General features: G+C 44.0%; 1 protein-coding gene across 5 annotated transcripts in view; it reads right to left on the reverse strand.

The window, feature by feature from the left end:
• Window positions 1-11,499: 11,499 nt before the first annotated feature.
• The window catches only part of CDC42BPB (CDC42 binding protein kinase beta), a 132,868-nt gene continuing 123,321 nt past the window's right edge, over window positions 11,500-21,046 (reverse strand). For all 5 annotated transcript variants that reach the window (XM_066629280.1, XM_066629272.1, XM_066629264.1 and 2 more), the window contains one exon: window positions 11,500-13,364. In XM_066629280.1, coding sequence (XP_066485377.1) covers window positions 13,233-13,364 — 132 coding nt within the window. In that variant the 3' untranslated portion in view covers window positions 11,500-13,232. The remainder of the gene's footprint in view (window positions 13,365-21,046) is intronic.

The raw sequence follows: 21,046 nt of genomic DNA on the forward strand, positions 1-21,046 counted from the left end.
AAGTGTTATAAGGCACTCCTGCATCGCCAGAGGGTATGCAGCACTGATACTGAGGCCAGTACCCGTCAGTGCCAGGCCTCAGCAGTGGGAAGATTATGCTGGAGAGGGCCAGTGGTCAGAAGTACCGCTGGCTGGCAGAGAGGCTTTTTGGGGTGGAAGGAAGGTGGGGGAAGGCAGGGAGGGGGAAGGCAGGATGGAGGGATGAGATGGTGCCAGAGGCTGCTGCCGAATGCTATGCCCCCTCCCAAGCCACAGAGCCCTACACGGGCCTAGTAGGTTCTGCGTCAGCAAAATAGCTGGCACAGCTCCAAGGAGACCCATTGAAGCTGCCAGAGCTCAACATGGGGTAAAGGGACAACTGTTTCTTTACCCCAAGGAGACTCTAGTGGCTGCCACGGCCCCATGAGATACAGCAGTGGCCATTTCAGTGCTGCTGTACCACTGGGTACCGGGGTAGCTTAGGATTGGGTGCCCACTCTATAAATAGTTTCAGGTATGTACTCCACAGAGACGCCTGCTTTGGCTCGGTCATGTCGTGAGAATGGATGATGGCCGGATCCCAAAAGATCTCCTTTGACATGGTCCCTCACCAAAGGCTACTGAAAAAACTCCACAATCAGGGAATTAGAGGACAGGTCCTCTCGTGGATTGAGAACTGGTTGGAGGCCAGGAAGCAGAGAGTGGGTGTCAATGGGCAATTTTCACAATGGAGAGAGGTGAAAAGCGGTGTGCCCCAAGGATCTGTCCTGGGACCGGTGCTTTTCAACCTCTTCATAAATGACCTGGAGACAGGGTTGAGCAGTGAAGTGGCTAAGTTTGCAGATGACACCAAACTTTTCTGAGTGGTAAAGACCAGAAGTGATTGTGAGGAGCTCCAGAAGGATCTCTCCAGACTGGCAGAATGGGCAGCAAAATGGCAGATGCGCTTCAATGTCAGTAAGTGTAAAGTCATGCACATTGGGGTAAAAAATCAAAACTTCACATATAGGCTGATGGGTTCTGAGCTGTCTGTGACAGAGCAGGAGAGAGATCTGGGGGTGGAGGTGGACAGGTCGCTGAAAGTGTCGACCCAATGTGCGGCGGCAGTGAGGAAGGCCAATTCTATGCTTGGGATCATTAGGAAGGGTATTGAGAACAAAACGGCTAGTATTATAATGCCGTTGTACAAATCGATGGTAAGGCCACACCTGGAGTATTGTGTCCAGTTCTGGACGCCGCATCTCAAAAAAGACATAGTGGAAATGGAAAAGGTGCAAAAGAGAGCGACTAAGATGATTATGGGGCTGGGGCACCTTCCTTATGAGGAAAGGCTACGGCGTTTGGGCCTCTTCAGCCTAGAAAAGAGACGCTTGAGGGGGGACATGATTGAGACATACAAAATTATGCAGGGAATGGACAGAGTGGATAGGGAGATGCTCTTTACACTCTCACATAATACCAGAACCAGGGGACATCCACTAAAATTGAGTGTTGGGCGGGTTAGGACAGACAAAAGAAAATATTTCTTTACTCAGCGTGTGGTCGGTCTGTGGAACTCCTTGCCACAGGATGTGGTGCTGGCGTCTAGCCTAGACGCCTTTAAAAGGGGATTGGACAAGTTTCTGGAAGAAAAATCCATTATGGGGTACAAGCCATGATGTGTATGCGCAACCTCCTGATTTTAGGAATGGGTTATGTCAGAATGCCAGATGTAGGGGAGGGCACCAGGATGAGGTCTCTTGTTATCTGGTGTGCTCCCTGGGGCATTTGGTGGGCCGCTGTGAGATACAGGAAGCTGGACTAGATGGGCCTATGGCCTGATCCAGTGGGGCTGTTCTTATGTTCCTCTATGGAGAACTTGTGCAAGGAAAGCGCCCTACAGGTAGACCACAGCTGCGATACAAGGACATCTGCAAGAGGGATCTGAAGGCCTTAGGTGGACCTCAACAAGTGGGAAACCCTGGCCTCTGAGCGGCCCACTTGGAGGCAGGCTGTGCAGCATGGCCTTTCTCAGTTTGAAGAGACACTTGGCCAACAGTCTGAGGCTAAGAGGCAAGGAAGGAAGGCCCATAGCCAGGGAGACAGACCAAGGACAGACTGCACTTGCTCCCGGTGTGGAAGGGATTGTCACTCCCAAATTGGCCTTTTCAGCCACACTAGACACTGTTCCAGAACCACCTTTCAGAGCGCAATACCATAGTCTTTCGAGACTGAAGGTTGCCAACTGTACTCCACAAGCTCCCTCACATGGAATTACAATCCCCAGAATTCCTTGGGGGTGAGTCATAGAGATTTAAGATTTAGTACATAAATGATACAATTGTGAGACAGAGCCCACATGGAAGAGCCCACTCTTTCCTCTACAGATGGGTTAAGAATGGTAGCGCACTCCGCAAATGTACAGAGGTGATTTATACTCAGAGTATGGTCAGTATGACCTGGAGTGCCATCTGATGCTGTTTCAGGTACACCATGTCTGCGCTACAAAAAAAGCCAGATATACCCCTTACTGCGCTCCTTGCACACTGCCGTGAAACTCAGCAGTGTGGGACTTCCAGTTTCACATACAGGGATATGAAACTGGAAGTCCCACACTGCTGGGTTTTGCAGCAGTGCACAAGGAGTTCAGTAAGGAAGGGAATGATCTGCTCCTTGCTCAAGTGAGCAGGAAGCAGATCAGGGTGGTTTACATTGGTGGCAGATTGGAGGGAGGTGGCAGTGGTGGTGGACTCAGGGTGAAAGTCAACCCAAATCCACCATACTCTCAAGACAATCTGCCACTCTCAAGACATCAGGTGGCCTTGTGGATGGGCTAGCATTGACTGTGGTCCATCTGTCTTCACTACACTGATTGCCAGCAGCTCACTAGGGTTCCGGTAGGGGCCCTTTCCTTGGTCTACCTGGAGATGCCCGAGACTGAACCTGGGATTTTCAATATGCAGAGCACATCTTACCACTGAACTATGGTCCATGGATTCCACCACACCCTATCCCATTGCAAGATCCCTCTATGTGGGATTTGCCATACATAGATGATGATGATCGGCATAAAATTTACACTCAGACATGGTTGCAACCTTGAAAAACAACTCTGGACCTTCATTACTCTGTGCTTCCTTTGGAAGTGTTGTTTGCAGCACTTAGATGCATATTGAGCATGCAATTGCAAACAATGCTGCCCAAATGAGGTCCGTGAGCCTCAGAGTTAATCGTTTAGCCTGATGGGAAAAATGATAACCTGGATGCTTTTGTAGCACCTCAGTGCAAAGCTCTGTAGTTCGCTGTCCGCATCACCCTGAAAAAGGGCAGTGACTGATCATGTTTGCTTTATGATGGGGGAAAAGGAGACAGATGGCCGAGCTCCTTTTAGAAGAGCGATTGTTGGCTTTTCTCATCCATTTTTATATTGTTAGTTCTCCGGATCAGAAATGACCTCAAAAATAGCTTCTTTGCTGGTTTACACAGCAGCACACTTGAGAATGCAGCGTGCAGGGAACAAGCCTACTGTGATTGATATTGTCCAGAGTGAGCTGATGCAGGAGGAAAAGATTGCCTTGGTAATCGGTTTTGTCTCTGGATGATGTATTGGTGTATCAGGAGCCAGGAGATAACGAAATGGTTGTGTGTGTGTGTGTGTGTGTGGGGGGGGGGGGGTTTGTGGGCTTTACTCAAGAGTCCCCCTTCTGGTGCAGTCTGCAAACTGAGGTTAATCATGTCCTAACCACTTCCCAGAGCATGTCACATGTTACATTATAAAAAAGATATTGTAGATCTGAAAATTATGAGTACGTATCTTGTATTCCATTCATACAGATCCATTCATCAAGGGGACTGTGAAGCCTTTTTGAGTGTACAGTCTGATAAATGTGTGCATACCATGTCATGTGTGAAATGGCCCTGAAAAGATAGTCTTAGAACATTAGACGGATCGTTGGCTTCATAAAACTGCAGACAGATAACAACGCAGGACGATGCCCCATGAAGTCATGAGCGGTGGAATGGAAATGCTCTACCATTCTCCAGGGCTGGGAGCTGGGCCTCTGCATTGCTCCTTCCTTTTAATCCCATTCTCAAAGCTAATTTTTGTTGGGGAGGCGACAGTGAGTGGAGCCATCCAGTGTACATATAGACAAGTGAATTAATGTTGGCCTCTACCAGCAGGGGGAGTGTGTTCATAGCATAAGGCTTATGGGTTGTTTCTTTCCCTGATTAACAAGCTCCTTGGGTTCTTTTTAGTTTATCATTTTTCACATTTTTAAAATGCCCTTTCTCCAAGGAGCTCAAGGTGGTGTACGTGGTCCCATCCCTCCTTTTGTCCTCACAACAACCTTGTGAGGTAGGTTAAGCCGAGAGGTCCAAGGTTACCCAGGAAGCTGCATGGCTGAGCTGGGATTTGAACCTGGATTTTCCAACACCAGCACCACTGGTGAATCTGGATCCAAGTCCAACATCAGAACCACTACACTATCCTGGCACCTTTTCCTTGCTTCTGCCTTTGTGAAACAATGGCTGCAGTTGTTTTTGTCCCAGTAAGGTTCTTAACAAAAGTCAGTTTACTGTGCATGGGACAGCTTGAATCCCTCAGTTCTGCCAACAGCTTTTAGGCTGGGAGATGGGGAGACCAGGAACCTGAGAAGCACTTCCTGCCCTCCCTTTTAGGGCAACTGGTTCCTGGTGTTGGGCATCTGGCATAAATTTTTGGTACAGGGGCAATCTTGTGACACCCTTGCATTCATTCAATTTCTGTTACTTGGGGCAGAAGATGGATACATTCACAACTATTCCTCCCAACTAGTTTTCTAGTCTGTTATTTATCACCAGCAGAGTTGCACACATCTTCCGTTTAAAGAAAGGTAGGCCCATCCCTGATGCAGCACCAAATGCTACTGCCCTCCACTGTCACGATTCTTCTTGCTTTTCACTCTGCCCCACCTCCAGGTATCAAACACCTGTCATCTGCTCCGTCCTCCTCCTCCCCCTTACTGCTTCCCAATTTGAAAAGTGAAAGAAAAGAAATATTTCTGGGATGGGGGGAGGACACTGGCTTGGCACACCTCATCCATTTGTTACGCTTCTTGGAGAACTAGGAAGAGGAGGGAAAGAACATCTCTGCCTCGTTCCTATTTCTGGACACTCCTGGTTGGATAAAGGGCCATGGATGTAAATTAAGCAGAGATAGTCATAAAGCAGAAGATTCTTTTTCCTGGTTGCTCTCCACCAGCACCCACTAATTTGCTGTAACTAATAAAACAGGAGCAGAGGAGATAAAAAGTTTCCAGAGAAAAATTGAATTCTTACCTGTGAATTCTTGCTCTTGGAAGAGAAAGGGAGGCATGATCCTCTTACCACCTGGAGTCAAGGCCAAATGCAGAACTGGACATTTCCTAGGTTTACTTACAGTTTAACCACCTTTAGATGCATGTACATCTCTGTTAGTTAGACATCAGAACAGGGAAATTGCCTTTCTGTGTATGTGCAAAACCTCATGGTATGGTGGACTCCATGCCAGCTGGCAGAGCTCATTTATTGAGCCCTTGTTCATTGGAAGGCTACAAGAAGGAGGAGGAGGGAGGCAAGGTAGGGTAGGTCTGAAAGGACAAGAGTAAAAGTCAGAGACAAGTGATTTCCAAGTCATCTGATCCTGCACAATGCGCGCGCACACACACACACACACCCCGGTCCTGCAGATGACACCGTGCCTCTTTTCCTTATATTTCTGCCCCCCACAAAGGCTTCTGTGAAGCTTCAGCATACTAAAAGCTGCATACTAAAAGGGGCAGTAGCCCTTTTTGGAACCCAGCACCTTTACAGAAGGGCATCCCAGACAAGCCTTATGTGGATTGTCCCCTTGGTTGGATTTTCCCAAACAAAGGATTCTGGCTAACCACCTTCCTGAGACTGGTTGTCCCTGACCAAGTCGGGGGGCAGATAAAAGGGATCAGATGGCCAGAAACCATCTATAATGGTAGCCACACCCCAGGGTCTTGATGACCAAGCTGAGTGTATCCCTGAGAGTTCCAGCAATATACTCCACTCAAAATCAATTTTTTAAAAAAAAATATGTATTCTCCAAATAATTTTACAGGGAAGAAAACCAAAAGGTTTCCAATACCAGAATATTGAAATAGTTTTAAGAAATTTCATTTACTGAGGTTTTGTGCCTAACGCCTTCTTGCCAGGATACGGCAGAGTCCCAGATCAAAATTGGTCAAATCTGAAACCGTTGAACTGTTATCCACAACTACTCATAGCTGTTTCTCCAAAGAGTAGGAAAATCCTACAAAGTAGGAGGAAAATCCAAAGGGCAAACAGAACAGAGCCACCAACTCCCAGGCCCTTCCTTTTATAAACCCCCTTTTCTTCTGAAAGCTTATCTCCACCCATGACTCAACCTAGGCTTCAGCTGGTATCAGTCACCTTCACCTTCCAAACCACAACACAAGGAAAGGGCCCCAATTCTAAAAAAAAGTTTACTAGTCTTCCATCTCCCTTATCCTGTTCATATATCTTTTACACCATTCAGTCAGATGACATTATGACAGCCTCAACCCCAGGTATTTTTAAGTGCAGACACACAGTGCTCTGGGGTTGTTGCCATGGTCCGACATTGAGAACAGCTGAGCAAAAGACTCGCCCACTATGGAGCATTGTGGATGTAGGGACTAGCCCCTCCCCACTCCGAACAGCATGAATAATTAAGGATATGAAAATGTATCCAACATTTGCATTCAGAGACTTTATTTTATGTTCTGTTTGTCTTTTAAGCTCTGTGCCAACTTTACCAGCAATCTTGTCTTGTTGAATCCTGCTTTACTTATGATATGTGCCTTGACCCTCTGCATTCCCTTCCCCCTTTAATTTGTTCTATTTATTTAGTCTTTTGATAAACATTTTTTAAAGTTCTAGTGATTTTAAAGTTCTAGTCTGGTCTCAGTTTACTAGAGGGAGAGAGGGCTGTCGCATTTCCTGTGGGTCTTGTCTTTCATTTGGTTATGAACTGGGATTCCCCCACTCATTAGGGACGCCTTGCTAAGTAGGGAAAGAGGCTTTTCCAAGGCAGCCTTTCCTTGCCTGGGCTTCCTCAGTCTTGGGTGATGGCAGCAAAAGCTATTTTTTCTCTCACCAGTGGGGACAGCAAGGGACAGAGAACTATTGACAACTGTTAGATACTGAGCTCAGTGGGTATCCCTTTGATGATGTCTCCCTGCTAAGCTTGGGCGTTCTCTTGGATGAACTGAGCCTAGATGAGAGGGAAAGCATGGTGAGTGCCCAGCCTGCAGCGACAGAGTGATCGCTGTTTCAATTGTGCCCTAGTGTGAGAGTGATCAGGACAGGGTCACAGCAAGCTCCCATTTTCTCCTCCAACTCCACCACCCTGACAAATTGCTTCCACAGCAGTGGCACTGAAGGAATGGTGCATGATCCTGCTCTGATCCTCACTCATTCTTAGTGAACAGCGATTGGAGCACAAATTGAAATGGCTGGCTGGGATGCCAACCAGGGACATGGCAAACAGGCACAAGACCCCCTCTGATACATCATTGCTTCGCCTAGCCTGCTGCTCCACCTGGCCTCATGGGTGGGTTGGGTATGCCAAAAACTCTTAGTTAAGTTGACTTTGCCATCTCTGTTATCACATCTATGAGGCCATAGATGCATGGAATGCTTGCCAAGTTAAAATGAAACGCTATGTTAGGTACAGTGGGCGTGGCCAAAGCATCTGGCACCTGAGCACAAAATTTTTTTTTAACACTCCCCATATGACAACTTAGAGGCCTCTGAAAGGCACTTCCAGTTTTCAATGAAAACCAGAAATTCCTTTTGGAGGCCTCTAAGATACCACCTCAAGGTGTGGTAACCAGGGCAATGTACCCCCTGTCCCCCTTAGCTATACACCACTGGTTAGATACATTTTTTTCCCCTTGCATTTCTGCTTAGCTAGAACAAAGACGTCTTGGCAGCTGTGGAAATACAAGCATTCTCATCCTCAAAAGCTCTTGAGACCGCATGACACAGCTTCAGAGGTTTTCATTGTAAACCAACAGCTCATTCAACAGATAACCAAAAGCAATCAAGAGCTCATTCAAACCTTTCTTTTGTTCCATTCTGGGTATTTTCTTTGTATCAGTTCTAAAATCTGTTAATAAGACTGTAATGGCTCTGCCGCTAAAAATCCATATCCCAACCGTAAATTCTCATGTCTCCAAGTGTCTGCAGTTACAAATGCCTTTCAATAAAATGGTTAACTACCACCCTAAATAGCGTCCTACTTTTCTAGTCAAGCCCCAGCAAGTCTTCCGTGCACAAACGTTCGATACATTAATTCTTGAAGACCATCTCCAGCAGGGTGAATTAGTACTGTCTAGTGTCCGCTGTTCTATTTATCGTCATGTTTCAGTCAAGATCTGTGCCAGAAGGAAATTCACTTTAGCTTTGCTACAGCCTCCTCATGAATTTTCTCCAATTCGCTAAAAACTGCATGGAATATTACACCAGCCCTTCCATTTGCGCAGCTAGGTTTTATGTCAGAGATGTTTCCTAAGCAACCCGTGTCATCTTTGTCCTGAAATATGCCCAATCAACCACATTAACATAAAATTGGATACAGAGTTTTGCGCCTTTTAGTTAATTACCCCTAGAAATAGATCTGGACTGGTGGTAACTTTTCAAATGTTTCTGTACTGTGCCTAGTGTGATTGGGCACAATACAACATTAATTTTCATAACTGAATTCCTATGTTCTCAGAAGTAAATTTCCCTTTAAGACAGAGTCAGCTTTGAGATCATTCAATACAAATCTCCAAATATGCTTCTGGCAGTGTGACAAAGTTACAAAGTAATATAGAATTAGTGCAGGTAAGGGGTATATGAATGTATAAATCTGCCTTATACCACTGGTCCATCTAGCTCAGTACTGGCTATGCTGATTGAGGGCCCAATACTATCCAACTTTCCACTGTTAATATAGCCATGTTATATCCTGTGTGCTACATCCTGAGGTGGAGGGCAGTCTCAGAGCCTCTCACAAGGTAAGGGAATGTTTGTTCTCTTTCCCTGGAACGACACTACAGCTGCATCAGTGCTGGAAAGCTGGATAGGATTAAGCCCTGAGTAGCTCTCCAGCATTTTATACCAGGCTCTTTTCCACTCCTACCTGACAATGTCCTGATTAGAACCTAGGAACTTCTGCAAGCAAAGCACATATTCCAAAGTTACCTCGGGTTCCCTCCGGGAGAAAGGCAGGGTAAAAATCCCACAAATAAATAAAAATTCCATGACTGAGCGATGGTGCTGCAAGTTCCCCTTGCTAAGAGGGACAAGGGGTGTTTAGGACTCACATCAGCCCCAGATTGCCCCTTTCCAGCAGTTCCCAAACTGTGGGCCCAGGGCTAAAAAGATTGAAACTGCTCCTGTCATTACTACTTGATATCACCATCTTCTTTAAAGATGTAGCAAAGTGATTGTACTGAGTTTTACTCAGCATTTAGTGTTAAAACCTCACCCAGGTTAAAAGTAATGCCCAGTTTGCACCATACTAAACGTGTAATTTGTTGGGATGTCCTATTTCTGTGATAGTTGCCCTGACAAGGCTGATTTTCCATGACTGTGGTCCAATCTCCAGCTATTACCTGTCCTCAAACCTTACAGCATATCCAGAACTTTTCAGCTACACTTTTCCCTAAGCAGAAGGAAGATGGGATAGAAGTTAACCTTCCTGCTCTTTTACATATTCTTCACTGTCATCTCAGTGCCTCTTTATTATGTATTGCATTCATATGGATTCCTCGGTGATTACACTGCAGTCATTATAGCAATCTAGAGCAAGTTATGTATAATCAGAAGTTGCAATCCATGCTGTTAAATTTCAGGGTCTCCCCTTCCCATCATTGTTCTGGGCTGCTTAAAACACCATGTATCAAATCATTTTAAAAAAAAACACCACAATCATAAAAGTGATTTTGGTTTCAGCATCAGCTCCACAAGATGTTCTCTGGCACCCATTAAAAGCACTATACAGTACGTATAACACTGAATGTTCCTTATAATGCTCCAAATTTGAAAATGTTTCCTATTTGCCCTGAAAAAAAACAAAGAAGTTAATTAAGACAGGTATCCACTGCGTTCATCCACTGGACTGCACGAACTCTTCCCATCTGATTTTCACAATGCAGAAATCTGTTGTATACCTGAAACTCTCTCACATAACTAGAGCCATACTGACCTGCCATCCACTGCACTGAATGATGCTTGGCTCCATGCCTGGAGAAGGAAGACAAGGTGAAGATCAGCAGCAAATGCCACTCCTCCTGAAATCTTTAATCTTGGACTGAAGGATGCTGGAAAACAACAAAGGCCGCAGCACTAACTCCTCCTCACTCTCTAGCTTTTGCTGCCAATGCTTTTCTGCCACCTCCCACTTGCTTGGGCAAGTAGAAGATGGCAACAAAGGGCATTCTGGGATTGCTTAATATGGGGAGAACCAAGCTTCCTGACTCAGTAAAGACTAGTTAAGGTAGTTATTTTTGAACCACCACTACCCTAGTGGATGAATGAATTACAGAAAAAACCTGGCCCAATGTTCCCTTATTTGGAAATGAGACTATTCACTATCTTTATGCTACTGAAGACATGAAAAATTGCCTGCCTCCCCTTTTAAACTAATTTTAATCTTTTATCCAGTCTATGTTAAGTGATATGTCTTGTTTTGTAAATTTTAACTTAATTCTAAGTTCTTTGTGATTACAGGAGGACCGATTTATATGCTTGTAGTTAAGTCTTTTCAAAGTGACATACTTCCATACATTTATGCACCTATAGCAATGTTTCTTAACCAGCAGTATGGGTACCACCAATGGTACTTGAGGTGGTATCTGGAGGTACTCCAGATTTAATAAGCCTCGTGGATTTAATAAGCCTGCCTATGTAAACCGCCTTGAATAAAGTCTTGAATAAAGACCAAGAAAGGCGGTATATAAATACTGTATATTATTATTATTATTATTACTCCCAGGACCCCTACCGCCCAGCAGTGAGACCAGAAACACAATAAAACAAACAGTGGTAGGAGGCTGAGCTCGATGGGCAAAGCTCCAAAGCAGGCTTTTCCGCACTCAAAAAAGCCTTCTCATCCACCCTGAGCCTCTTACTGGTGTTTGTCACATCACATATGGCCTCCTAACCCAGAAGTAACTGGCAATGAAGTCATCACCAGTTACTTCTGGTGGTACGTCCAACGTGGACCATGCAAAGTGTTATGGTGGGGGAAAAACATTGAGAAACTCTGGCCTACAGTGATGCTGGAAAAGGCCTCAGGCCTTGTGCATTTGAACAAAGGTGTTATGTTGTTTTAAAGGAAAGTATCAGAATGCACAGAGATATTTTTCTTCTCTCATTCTGGGGTGGGTGGGTGAGAGGGAGAGAAGGCTGGTCTGAGAGAAATGCCTTTCAAAATGAATTAAGATAAGGTAATAAGGTAAGTGACAAATGTGCTCTTAATCCAGCAAAAGACAGGACTACTGGTACCTTTTTAAAACCTCCCTCTTCTGCTTTATTGACAAGTAAATTGTTCAAAAATGTTCTCACAATTCAATAATTACAAAGACTTTTAGACTTACATTTAAAAAAAAGAGTAAAAACCAGAAAATCCCAAAAGCAGTAGTGTCCAGCTCAAATTGAGCCTCATTGATCAAGAATCTGAGAAAGAGCAAATATTGTCAAACACTTAATGTAACAGGATTAAATGTTGACTAGAACCACTTGGTTTAAACTAGAGATAAGTGCATGTCCTATACAGTGTTTCAGGAAAGAGGATTAGCCATCGGTATATCGTTAGCCCATAGAAACCAGATTTTAAAATAAGTGACATCCAACTGTCATCAAATTGGCACAGAAGGCACACTAGTGTGACAATGACAAACTGAATATGCCAGCCACTGAATTAATTACACGCTTTAAAAATGAAACATGATCACAAAGTTTTGTTTTGGAGGGGGCAGGGAGAATTACTAAATGTATAATACATGGAAGCATGAGATTAAATATACACGCAATATGTCACTGCTGCACAAGGGCCATAGCAAAATATACAGGAGTGTGCTGTGCATTTATTTCTCTACATGATCAATACTTCTGATTAGCAATCATGGGGTCTTCATGCAGGTGAGGATACAATGAACTGGGGAACGAGGGGAAAAAAGGGGCACCCTCATATACACATTCTTCAAACATTTCCACTTTGGTTACCAATAAAATAGACCAATGGTTTTAAGTACTACACAATCCTTTCATACAAGCAGCTTTCAAAAAGGAGCAATCCCAAGAGAATGCTAGCTAGCTAAATGGAAACATGTAGTATATCCTTTACATTGAGGAAAAAAAATAAAAAAATTGCACAAATGTCTGAAAAGATGGTCACAGGAAAAGCAGAGTAAAATCTCTTTCACAGCACTCTTTGACATATGGATTTGTTTCCCTCTAAAAAGCCATGACTTGGCTAACAACACTCAAGGAGGTCTTTAAAAAAGCAGGTTAAGGGGAAAAATGTTACCGGTAATAGTTTTTATGTACATGGCTAAGAAGTCTGGAGAAAGACATTTACAAAGCTGAGAATGCATGTAATGGCTAAATAAGTTAAAGGCCACAAACTAGAATTTCAGTTTTCATTCGACTTCCTGATGTATCCTATAAATGCTGAGAATGGCCCGACAGCTTCCTATCATTCTCCTAAACTTTGAAAAAAAATTACAGAATATATTTAGAATATATTTAGCTGAGGATGTAACTAGCCTGCTTTTTACTTCCCATCCAAAGGTCCAACTTTTTTCTAAAAGGATTTCCTGCTAACGGGACATTATGTCATCCTATAGAAAAATAATATACTTAACACCACTGAGTCATAAAAACTCCACCAGCATCTCTTCCTATTGTTTTCAGTTTAAGCGTGAAGACTATTTACTGGTAGCCTTTAGCATATGCCATGAGAGTGTCACAGCCCTGCAGAAATGGATTCCACCATGGATTTAAGAATGAACAGTTCTGCATTAGAAAAAAAATCAGTCATGGTAGGAATAAAGAATTCTCTCCTCCTCATTTATCCCCCAAATTCTACAATCTAGATATACAGTTTACTATTGTGCAACATGAGAAATTATCAGTCTTGGCACTGTTATTGGAGGCATATATCCTGCTCTTGAATACCACACGGAGTAGTAGATGATTCCAAGCAGGGTAGGGGGGAGAGGCCAGTTGAAGTGTTATGCATCACAGGTCGATTGGTCCAATCCATCTACCGTAAGCTGATTCCTATGTGGAGAGTTGGGACTTGGAGGGCCACTTGGGTTAGAACTGTTGGAAGGAGTTGAGTGCTTGGTAGAATCTGAATCAGGCTGTAAAAGAAAACAGAACAAAACAATGCCTTCAAAACACACTGCGTATCAAGTGCCTAAAAGAACTTAACAAGATAGCAACAACACAACTCATCACAACAAATGTGAGTACAACTATCAAGTGTGGAGTCCCATGGGTTCTAAAACAAGGAAGTTCAAATTCTGGGAAAAAGTAAACCTACCTAATGTACATACATTCTGGTAGAAAAATGTGCCCTGGGCACAAACAAAGTATATGCAGATAGCAGACCTGTGTCTTCAAGCACTGATCTGTTCCAAATTATTCTAAAGCAGGAGGTGCTATTTAAAGCATCAAAAAGGTGTGTGGGCAGTGGCACTGAATCCTTACACTGCCCACCTCTCTTACCTCAGCTGTCTGTCCTCCAATGTGCTTTTTACCTACAGTGACTTAGACACTGAAGTGAGTCCAGCTTGGAAGGTAAAAAGCATTTCCATAGTGCTGCATATTGTCTTTTTGCAATCCCTACAATTACCCTGTATGGTAAGCAAAATTATCCCCAGTTGCAACTGGGGGAATAGAGGCAGAGAGAGCAGCTTGCCCCTCGAGTCCCTGTAGCAGAGGTGAATTTTGAACAGAGGAAGTCCTGATTCACAGTTCAGTCTTCGCCATCACACTGACTCCAGACACATTGCTAGAATATATTTTACGACACAGTGACACCTAGCTCATGTTGTATCATACACCAGGTGTATCTTGACTAAGATGTGCAACTTGTCCCTCAAAATGGCCACGGTGCCAGAAGATTGGAGGATAGCAAATGTCACGCCTATCTTTAAAAAGGGAAAGAGGGGGGACCCGGGAAACTATAGGCCGGTCAGCCTAACATCTATACTGGGTTAGTTGGCAACCTTCAGTCTCGAAAGACTATGGTATAAGCCTACAGCGACCAGTATTCCCAAGCGGTCTCCCATCCAAGTACTAACCAGGCCTGACACTGCTTAGCTTCTGAGATCAGACAAAATCAGGCACATGTAGGGTAACAGTTGCTGCCTATACTGGGTAAGATGGTGGAATGCCTCATCAAAGATAGGATCTCAAAACACAGACGAACAGGCCTTGCTGAGGGAGAATCAGCATGGCTTCTGTAAGGGTAAGTCTTGCCTCACAAACCTTATAGAATTATTTGAAAAGGTCAACAGGCATGTGGATGCGGGAGAACCCATGGACATTATATATCTGGACTTTCAGAAGGTGTTCAACATGGTCCCTCACCAAAGGCTACTGAAAAAACTCCACAGTCAGGGAATTAGAGGACAGGTCCTCTCATGGATTGAGAACTGGTTGGAGGCCAGGAAGCAGAGAGTGGGTGTCAATGGGCAATTTTCACAATGGAGAGAGGTGAAAAGCGGTGTGCCCCAAGGATCTGTCCTGGGACCGGTGCTTTTCAACCTCTTCATAAATGATCTGGAGACAGGGTTGAGCAGTGAGATTGCAAAGTTTGCAGACGACACCAAACTTTTCCGAGTGGTGAAGACCAGAAGTGATTGTGAGGAGCTCCAGAAGGATCTCTCCAGACTGGCAGAATGGGCAGCAAAATGGCAGATGCGCTTCAATGTCAGTAAGTGTAAAGTCATGCACATTGGGGCAAAAAATCAAAACTTTAGATATAGGCTGATGGGTTCTGAGCTGTCTGTGACAGATCAGGAGAGAGATCTTGGGGTGGTGGTGGACAGCTAGATGAAAGTGTCGACCCAATGTGCGGTGGCAGTGAGGAAGGCCAATTCTATGCTTGGGATCATTAGGAGGGTATTGAGAACAAAACGGCTAATATTATAATGCCGTTGTACAAATCTATGGTAAGGCCACACCTGGAGTATTGTGTCCAGTTCTGGTCGCCGCATCTCAAAAAAGACATAGTGGAAATGGAAAAGGTGCAAAAGAGAGCGACTAAGATGATTACGGGGCTGGGGCACCTTCCTTATGAGGAAAGGCTACGGCGTTTGGGCCTCTTCAGCCTAGAAAAGAGACGCTTGAGGGGGGACATGATTGAGACATACAAAATTATGCAGGGGATGGACAGAGTGGATAGGGAGATGCTCTTTACACTCTCACATAATACCAGAACCAGGGGACATCCACTAAAATTGAGTGTTGGGAGAGTTAGAACAGACAAAAGAAAATATTTCTTTACTCAGCGTGTGGTTGGTCTGTGGAACTCCTTGCCACAGGGTGTGGTGATGGCGTCTAGCCTGGACGCCTTTAAAAGGGGACTGGACAAGTTTATGGAGGAAAAATCCATTATGGGGTACAAGCCATGATGTGTATGTGCAACCTCCTGATTTTAGAAATGGGTTATGTCAGAATGCCAGATGCAGGGGAGGGCACCAGGATGAGGTCTCTTGTTATCTGGTGTGCTCCCTGGGGCATTTGGTGGGCCGCTGTGAGATACAGGAAGCTGGACTAGATGGGCCTATGGCCTGATCCAGTGGGGCTGTTCTTCTTAGGTGACAGTTCAAGCTGCTGCTTCAACACTTGCATTCAGATCACGTGCAAAACTCTCAATTTTTCTTATGCCTGAAGCCAGGTCTCATCCATTCCCAAGGTCTTCCAAAAAAGGACAACCAGTCTATTTTTATAAATGCAAAGCTCAGCATAAAGAAAAGTGGCTGAGGAGAGAAAGATGGCAGGTATGGAAAAGAATCCAGCATTACCCATTCGCATGTCCTTTTGGTGTGTTAAAATTTGGCCTATTCTGCTTTAGATGTGTTTGGGGCAGACTTGCCTATTGCCATCGCATGTAAATTTTAGTTTGATAATGAACTAGGTTTCATTTATTTATTTTTTTCAAGGGTGTACAGGGTGAACAGCAGTAGGGAGCCCTGCAACAGAAAGTGACAGCAAGGCCAGAGCAAAATTCAGATGCTTGAAACACATAAAAGAACGTTCACATATATTCCCTGTGAGCAGCATGTCCACATGATAGGTGCAGGAGCAAGCCTCGAGCACATACACTGTCAGCTACAATACGCAGCACTTTGCATGTGATAACTGGTACCTATGCCCAGATTCCTCCCTGAATGAGGTTGAAATCCTATGCACATTTTCCTGGGCGTAAGCCCCATTGACCACAATGGAATTTACTTCTGAGCAGATATGCACATAATTGTGTTGTGGGTCCACTCATCTGAGCATCAATGACAAATTATTCTGCAATGCCAGAAATTTAGTACTGCTCTTGGTTCTGCTGGAGACAAAACCTGTCCCGTTTCTCAGGCAAGATTCTCTGTGGTAGGGCAGAGGACACATAAACTGAAGGAAGGAGAAACTTCTCATCATGATGTACAAACCACCCTAAGCAAGATTTTAAAGACATATTGTAGTAAACTGCCTAGTTCTGAAAACATGATAACTCCCCCTTGCTGTTACTGTGAGAGAGTATCAAGCAAAAAGAACACTTCTGTAGTCCAGTGAACCCTCAATTTAATAGACACAGCCTGCTTCATTAAAAACTAATCATATGTCTTTTGCACATACAGATGTACATCAATATAAATACATTTGGATTAACAGACATCCCTTCCCCCATTAGTCCATTAAAATGAAGGTTCCTGGCACACTTCTTTCCCCTGTTCAAATCCCTCCTCAAAGTCCATCTTTTCTGAAAATCCTCTGGCAGATTAACCCCTTAATCTGTTGCCCGTTCTTACCTTTAAAGCCCTATACAGCTTAGGCCCATGGTACCTCAAGGACCGTCTGCTGCCATATGAAACTACCCACCCATTAAGATAGTTGGGTTTGCTCCACATGCCATCACCTATGGAGATATGACTGGTGTGTGTGTAGGAACAGGCCGCTTCTGCAGGGGTCCTCAGGGCTTGAAATGCTTTAGCATGAGAGATGCAAAAAGCCCTATTGCACTTTCAAAAAGCTGCTAAACTCTCACTTGTTTTAGCAGACTTTTGAACTATGACTCTCCCTGAAAACTGCAGCTTCTTGTGAGTGGATGTGCTCTCTGTTAGTTTTTATGTGGCTGTATTGTCTTTTATAATATTGTGAGCTGCTCTGGGATCATATGGTGATGGTCAGGGCATTCAAATAATACAAATTTGTATACAGGGTATACAAATAAATCTCAACTGCCTAAGAAACCTAGACCTATGTATGGTAACTGTATTCACAGATTATTCTCCCGACAACCCTTGCCTCTGTGTTATGTCCCCTCCCTGCAAAATTCAGGCAGTAAACTTTTGGGGATAGGGATGCAAACACGCTAGTGCAATACAGCGATGGGCAACATTACATAAATAGCAATAATCTGAGAAACTTCAGAATCCACAAGCCCATACATATCATTCAGGGAAGGATTTCATATCCTGCAAGGAAACATACCCTGGGACCTCCCCCCAAAAGGGGGGGGCACCTTTTTCTAGCAATTACTATTGCACATAGTCAAATATTTAAAAACTCCATTTATCTGGAGGGAAAGGAAGGATATAAATCATTTAAATAAATAGGGTATGTGGGCATAAATAGATGAAGGGTGTAATCCTATCCTGCGTTGGAACAGGCAAACCAAGAGGCTTGCGCTGTATCCAGCGCAGGATAGTGGCCATAAGCGGCTTAGTTAGAGGCCCGTGGAAACTTTTCCCCTTACCCCTGGGTAAGGGCTGCCGGTTCCTATGGGTCTCCTCGGACTTGTGCCACCTCTTGAGGTGGCGCAAGTCCGAGGAGAGCAGAGCAGCTTGAAGTCGCTCCATTCTCCCTGGGAACGGATATTGGGATCCGGCGTAACTGCCACATCCCAGCCCCACCTCCCACTCCCCACCCACCTGCCCCTGGTGCTGCTCACCACCCTCCCTCCCCCCCATCCAGGAACACCTCCCCCCCGCCTATCTTTTCCTCTTGCATTAGCCCAGCCAGACTGACACAAGACTCCATGGGGAGGCCACCATGGAGGCTGGACTTGTGCCAGCTGAAGTCATTTCTACGATTGCGCTCAAAAAATCAGACTAGCAGCACAATCTTAAGCGTCTTGATTCCAACGTTAGACAGAAACTGTAATTCTTTCTCCTTGATGGGACAAAGCATCTTGCCTGGATGCTTCTTGCCTGAATGCCTTTAAGAGGGGATTAGACAAATTACTGGAGGAAAAGTTCATTACGGGTTACAAGTCATGGTAGGTATGTGCAAGCTCTTGGTTTTAGAGGCAGGCTGTCTCTGATTGCCAGATGCAGGGGAGGGCACTGCAGGTTGTGTCTGTTGTCTTGTGTGCTCCCTGGGGCATTTGACAGGTCACTGTGAAATACAGGAAGCTGGACTAGATGGGCCCTTGGCCTGATCCAGCAGGGCTCTTCTTATGGTCTTATGCTCTTAAGGGCTAATTTTAACTCCTTTCTGCCATTATTTACTCAAAACTGCCCCACAGCTGCTTTTCTGCAAGCAGAAGAAAACAAGGCATACCTTTTCCCCCAGCAGTGGAAAAGCAATGTGGCAGGGAAGTGACGGAATGTATTAAAAACCATCCACTCCTTACCATTCATTCTTCCTGCGCCTAACTGCAAACTCAGAGGCCACTTTTTGTTAGAAAGCAAAAATGCAAAACCCACTTAGAGGAAAGGAGCACACAACTCTACATCATTTCTAGTTTGGAACTCAAGCCTGATGGAAAGGCAAAAGCAATCTATTAAATAACTGATGAATTCTTCAGTAATTATTCATGCAAGGCCCTGGCAGCATAAGAGAAACTGACAAATGTCAGCAGAATGGCTAGAAATGTAATATTTGCTGTACAACCTTTTCAGTCAATAATGTCCACCCATCCTACTGATTGCTGATGTTCTGCATGCAACCTCTCCTTTTCTCTTAGCTGGCTGCTTGAACAATTTCCCAGTCGTCTGGACTCCAGTTAACTCTTCACAATGCATGGCTTTACAGCGGAGCTGCTACTATGGCAGCCTATTTAATTATGGGAGGCAGAATTTATATTTAGCCAATAGATTAAAAGGCGATTATCACTGAGAGATACGGTTCACAAGATTTTCCTGTGGGTGTAAACAGCACATTTGTCTATAATGCAATTATTTAGACAAGATAAGCCAAGGGAGAACTGTGATAAGGCAACAAACTAAGAAAAACATCCTGAAGGTTTCTATTTCACTTGTGTTTATTATATTCTTGTGTGCAAAACTCTTAGTTAAAAATCTGAACGTGCAAAATGTATGTATGCATAAACAGAAGATGCCACCTAAAACTTGATACACTGGATAATACTCAAGGCAAAAGCTGAGACTAAGCTATTTATTTGTTCAGCTTACTGTGGGCAAAGTCTCACAATGGTGTTTCTATTATTTTTATAGTCATTAGGAGGTATAGCTACAGACAGCTTTTAATGAGGAGATCCAATATAAGTAGAGCTTCTGACCCACTATGCAAATGGCTATGCGACAAAAAAATCTGTGATGGTCCAAAGCCCAACAGATATTGGATATTTATCAAAAGACCATATCCAATGCGACTTTCTAGGACAGCGATTTTCAACCACTGTGCTCTTCTTATGTTCAAATGGTTTGCAAGTGTGCCACAGGAGTTTGGGGGAAGGGTCCATTTCTTCGTATGGCCACTGGGGGAGTTTGAGGGTTGGCAGAACCAGTGACATTCTTCAGTCAGCTGTTTGAATCAGGTGTGTTATTCTTTGTAAGCTTGTGCTAATGCATTTTGTTCTTTCTATATCTTAATAATCATTATTTAAATGATAAAATATATCCTTTAAAAACTGATGGTGTGCCTTGATAATTTCAGCACCTGGTCAGCATGCCGTGAGATGAAAAAGGTTGAAAATCGCGGCTCTATGGTCGCACTATTTCACTAGGAAAGTCATATGGGTCAGAGGACATGTAGGAAGTTGAAAAGATACTTTTAACACATGCAAGCACTCAACTGCAATCTTTAATAGGCAAGTCCCCCACACAAACCCCTTTCTCCCACTCCAGTTCTCAGGTCCTTTCTATTTAAAGACATCATCATCCCAATTAATCCAAGCTGAGCTGGCTCATACCTATGAGCACACAATAAATAATAATACTACAAAACAATAAAACCAGCATTCACACTAATGCTAAAGCCGTATCTTAGTCTCAGATTGTTGCTTCATCCCCAATGAACTCTTAAACCAGCCTTGTAAGCACCATTACTGACAAAGGACAATGAAAGGGAGATGGAGGGAGAGGCAGAGTTAAAGGCAGAAAACTACAAAAAAGCCCTCTCTACCATCGGTCACATGCAGTGCTTGAGTCACCCACTGATTACTCTATTCATGCTGAATGATACAACTAGAAAAATCATGGCAAGATGAAAGAAAAGCATGTGTTAATCTGCCCATTAAGGAACCCAGTTCATTCTCAATTTCAGTCACAGAGACTTCAGTCATGAGAGCCATCATCTTGTTTTGACTGTATACGTCACAACTCAGCTGCGGCAGCTTCAAGATTGAAGATAAGGAACAGATTTCAGAGTTTCAAAAATAGTTTGCTATGAGAAATACTCCAATTATGTTATTGTTTTAAGCAAGGTTGCAGACCAACTCATTTGCAAGGAAACTAGGAAAAGGAACACAGGGCATCCGTATTCCACAAAAATGTATCAATTTTTTTCATGCTCAACTTCAAAAATTCTAAACTCCGATGTATTGCAAGCATCCGCTTTCTGTGAGTCAGGGCTTTAT

The sequence above is a fragment of the Tiliqua scincoides genome, chromosome 1, assembly GCF_035046505.1.
Source record: "Tiliqua scincoides isolate rTilSci1 chromosome 1, rTilSci1.hap2, whole genome shotgun sequence".
Taxonomy (NCBI): Eukaryota; Metazoa; Chordata; class Lepidosauria; order Squamata; family Scincidae; genus Tiliqua; species Tiliqua scincoides.